This window comes from Pinus tabuliformis, chromosome 2_2 (genome assembly GCF_031772625.1).
Source record: "Pinus tabuliformis cultivar Carrire ecotype Pingquan chromosome 2_2, CPIR1, whole genome shotgun sequence".
NCBI lineage: Eukaryota > Viridiplantae > Streptophyta > Pinopsida > Pinales > Pinaceae > Pinus > Pinus tabuliformis.
In genome coordinates this window covers 689,373,911-689,378,832 of record NC_142300.1, presented here as the reverse complement: position 1 = coordinate 689,378,832, position 4,922 = coordinate 689,373,911, and the positions used below count along the sequence as shown (strand labels likewise).

At 44.3% G+C, this 4,922-nt stretch overlaps 1 protein-coding gene across 1 annotated transcript; it reads left to right on the top strand.

The window, feature by feature from the left end:
• Nucleotides 1–1,069: 1,069 nt before the first annotated feature.
• On the top strand, nt 1,070–3,839 carry LOC149194543 (uncharacterized). The gene is made up of 2 exons (XM_089407704.1): nt 1,070–2,060; nt 2,965–3,839. The coding sequence occupies exons 1-2, from the start codon at nt 1,070–1,072 to the stop codon at nt 3,837–3,839; spliced, it is 1,866 nt and encodes a 621-aa protein (XP_089263830.1).
• The last annotated feature ends 1,083 nt before the right edge of the window (nt 3,840–4,922 follow it).

Below are 4,922 nucleotides of genomic sequence, written 5' to 3'. Positions count from 1 at the left end.
ATACCAGGGGAGGACTACAAGAGTTCATCACCATTCAATGGAGGGACACGACTCGCAAACAAATTATCGACTATGAAGGTATCCCGTATCGTTGCCGCAGATGTCACAAAGTGGGACATCTATACAGGGATTGTCCACTCCTCCGAAAAAGCAGGGAAAATGTTCAGGAAGGGGAGTCCGAGCATCCCTTGGACCATCCTCCTCGGCAGAATACGGAGAAGAATCAAGAGGAGCAAGCAAAAGTCGATGGAGAACCCCAAGGTCCACCCGATAATGCCGAAGCTGCTAAAGAAACCTCAGCTTCTCTCCCACCATCGCCAGCTCCAGTACACTCAGCGACTGAACAGGAGGACATCGCGACGATGGGTATGTTGTTTTCATCCCCCTCTCCTTTGCCTCCTGTATCTTGCATATTTGATGGCATTGCATCTCATCACATCATTTGCACGTCTCCACTATCGGCACATTTGACCTCTGTGGTTTTACATAAACCCCGGGGCCTAACCCCTCCATCCTCCCTCATTTGCTCCCTCCCGCTCCCTTCTCCCGCTACATCCCCTTGCCTGCCATCTCTGATATCATCCTCTCTCGCATCTCTCCCCAACCCTTCCCCCCCGGTATCTCCCCGGTACTCTCTTCGATCCCGATCGAAGGATAGAGGGTTCGATGCCATTGGTCTTGACTCTGAAGCTGCCCCTGTTACTCATAAGAACTCTCATGGCCAACCCTCTCGCATCACCAAAGCTAGACACACTGCTGATGAAGAAGTCACCCTTGGGCGATAGCAAACCATTTTTAGGGCCCTTAGAGCGAAGAATGGCCCCCTCTTTCACCCTACATGAAGATCATATCCTTTAACTGCAGAGGGTTTTCTAGTTTGGCCAAAAAACTAGCACTCAAGAGACTACTCAGCTCGTCACAGTCAGATATTATATTTCTTCAAGAAACCCTCTGTTCAACTGAACCTCTAATCCATACTCTCAACTCCTGGCTACCCAATTGGACCTTTCATGCACTGGATGCGTCCGGGAGATCCGGAGGTTCAACTATTGGGATTAATAACAAAGCAATGGAGATCAGAAATATTTGGGGAGGCAGAGGATTCATTGGATTAGACATTTTTTCTTACTCCATTGAGATGGACATTCGCATCATCAATGTCTATGGCCCTTGTGTAGACAGAGCCAATTATTGGAGAACCTTACTGGAATCTGAACTTCTACAGGCAGATAACATTATACTTGGAGGCGACTTAAACTTTTCATTGGGTTTCTGTGAATCTTGGGGGCACTCGGCACAGGTAGACTCCTTATCAGACACTATTTCCAATCTACTCGAGGATCATCAGTGGGTGGACATTCCTTCTGCCAGGTTACAGTATACTTGGACAAACAACCGTAGTGGAGAACAAAGCTTGGCCAGAAGACTTGACAGGTTCCTTATCAAGGAGTCACTACACAACAGACTTCCCCGCATACGTCAATGGGTTGGAACTGGTGGCATATCCGACCATCGACCAATTTTCTTGGAAATGGCCGACATTAATCATAAGATCAAGAGCCCCTTCAAATTTAATTCCTCTTGGTTAAAGGACCCTTCATACATACAGTTGGTAACTAACTATTGGCAGACCAACCCTATTATGGAAAATGAGGGTCATACAGAAGGCTTCATAAGGAAATTATCCGAACTTAAGAGGATCTCTAAAAACTGGGCACATCAGAAGCGTATCCGTGATGAAAATACTCTGAGGGAGGCTGAAAGGGTCATCGCTTCGCATGAGGACACATCAGATGGCACCTTCCCCACTCCTGAGAGCAAAGAACAATACTCCTCCCTCATTGCAAAGCGCTCACATATTCTGAAGGAAATAGAAGAAAGTTGGAGGCTTGGGAGCAGGGCAATATGGCTCACCGAGGGAGATGATAACACGAAGTTTTATCATAAATTTTCCAATGGGCGCAAAACCATCAATACTATTTGGGAATTGCGGGATGAGCAGGGGCAGACAGTTTCATCTCAGAAGAATCTGGCCAAGCTAGCAACAGAGCACTTCAGAGGTATATACAAAGCTCCTAGAGATGTAAACATCATCAAGATCATGAGGGTGGCTGAACATTTCCCCAGGTTTGTACTACAAGAAGACTCAGAAGATCTACTGAAGGAAGTAACTATGGAAGAATTGGAGGCAACTATAAAATGGTTAAAAAAAGATAAAAACCCAGGTCCAGATGGGTGGACCATCGAGTTTTACATTGATTTTTTTGAAATCCTGGGGAATGACCTTCTCAAGATTGTGGAGAACTGCAGAAGGAGTGGCAGAATATCCTCAGCCATCAAATCCACTTTCATAGCACTTATCCCTAAATCGAACAATCCTGTCTCTTTCAATGATTTCCGACCCATATCCCTCTGTAATTGCCTATACAAGATCATTGCCAAGATCATAGCCAATCGCCTGAAGCCTATTCTTTCTCGTCATATATCTCCAGAGAAATTTTCCTTCCTTCATCATAGACAGATTCACGAAGCTATTGCTACAGCACAAGAACTCATGCATTCAATGCAGCTCAAAAAGCAGAAAGGTATGATTCTAAAGGTGGATCTATCCAAGGCGTTCGATAGAACAAACTAGCTCTACATCAGACTACTGTTGACCCATATTGGCTTTCCCTATGATTATATCAAATGGATAATGAGCTGTATTACTGATGTATCCTACAGTGTGCTTCTCAATGGCGAAGCTACATCCTTTTTCACTTCGGAAAGGGGCCTCAAACAGGGATGCCCTCTCTCGCCCCTGCTATTCTTACTTATTATGGAATTATTACATCTGCTCGAGATAGAAATCAACTGACTGGCATTAAAATCGCTGAAAACTTTTATCTCACTCATCTATTATTTGTTGATGATATTCTGATATTCTTTTTCAGAACTTAATCATTCTTTTTCAACAAGCTACAGGAATGATGATAAATGACAGCAAATCCACGATTACTACTGTCGGATGCACTCAACATGAGTTCACCTTCGCAACACAGCGCTTCCCATTCACCTCTTTGAACTTGACAGAAGGTATAAAATACCTGGGATTTAGACTAAAACCTCTCGGTTATAGGATTGCGGATTGGACTTGGCTCATTGCGAAAGTGGAAAAAATACTACAGGTATGGTATCATAAATATCTCTCTCGGGCAGGCAGATTGATTCTCATTAAAGCAGTAATTGAAGCCACTCCAGTCTACTGGATGACCTTGGCCTGGATACCTAAAGGTATTTTGAGTAGATTACAAAGTATATGCTGTAGATTTCTATGGAAAGGACACCAACCAGGGAAGCTATTTGCCTGGGTTAAATGGGACACCATTGCAAAACCCAAAAGTTGGGGAGGGTGGGGCATAAAGAGGCTTGATTTATTTTCCAGAGCATTAGCGGCCAAGCTCGGTTGGCAACTCCTCACCACAAACAGTCTCTGGTCCCGAGTTGCACAAGTGAAATACATCAAGCCATTGCATCTAATGGACTGGTTCTGTCAGCAGCATGAATCAAGACATAACATATCTAATATCTGGAAAGCGGTTATCGGCTCACTACCACTTCTGCGTGAAGGAATTACATGGCGCATCAAGGAAGGTAATGTTGTTCGAATCGGTTTGGACCCATGGGTTGGCTGTGGCAATGCCCATAGATTATCTGCAGGCCTTTTAAGATACCTACACAGCAGAGGAGTAACACACATCAAGCACATCGGCGACAACGACAATTCTTCCTTTCTTCAGCAGGCATGGGTATCAGCACGAGCTTTGGAGATACCAGTTCAGTGGCATCACGAATGGTAGGATTACACGGATGCCCTTACCCAGGCACATATCAGACTCACAGAAGGACCGGATGAGATAATCTGGGCCTTTGCAAAACACAGAGTATACACCCCGAGACAAGGTTATATAAGGCTCATGGAATCCTTCAAGCCACAGGACATCCTCCCAACCTGGAAAACGCTCTGGAAGCTCAAGGCAACACCTCATACATGCTTATTGATGTGGAACATACTCTTCAACAAGATCCCTACCAGGACCAATCTAATGAAGAGATCATTTTATGGTCCCTTCTGGTGCCACTTGTGCCGCAAGGAAGAAGAAAGTACAGAGCATCTTTTTTTAAATTGCAATACAGCTAAGGAATTTTGGCAATCCATCATCACTCACTATCCAAACTTAAAAAACTGGCAAGGGCACAATCTCATGGATGCTTGGAACATTTGGTGTCAAAATCACTCAGGAAAATTCATTAATATGCCACTGCTTGTATGTTGGGCATTATGGATTGCGCGTAACCAGGCCATCTTCAATTTAAAGACCCCCCATTGGCCTGTCATTTTACACCACACGATCGTCGATTTTGATTTGCTACCCGAAGTGGAAACCAATGCCCCCCCCCGCACCATCAGACCTGAAATCATAGACAAATCTAAGCCCTGGGCATATTTTGATGGCTCTGCTCAGGAAGCAGGTTGTGGGGGTGGCGCCATCCTTTACCTCAATGAATCGCACTGCTACAAGATCCAAATTAACCTAGGTAGAGGCACCAATAACTTTGTTGAACTGTGCACAGCAAAACATATTATTCACTTTGCATTACAAAAACAGTGCAGACACCTGCAACTTTATGGAGATTCTAAAATTGTTTGCAACTGGCTGAATGATGCATCACATTGCTATGCATTTTCATTGAGGCATATATTAGATGAAGCTAAAAGACTGATTACATCTTTTGAATCATTTGTCTGTCGACACATTTACAGGGAACAAAACTCAGATGCAGATCAACTATCCAAAGAGGCAGTGCACAGACAAGGAAATGACTGGTTGATACAGGAGGAGATAGACAGAACTTTCTACCAGCATTATCATAGACCTTTT

Coding starts and splice junctions, on each gene's coding strand:
- LOC149194543 (XM_089407704.1), top strand. CDS start 1,070: ATGGAGATCAGAAATATTTGGGGAGGCAGAGGATTCATTGGATTAGAC. Junction 2,061..2,964: donor AGCAACAGAGCACTTCAGAG/GTATATACAAAG, acceptor AACAAGCTACAG/GAATGATGATAAATGACAGC.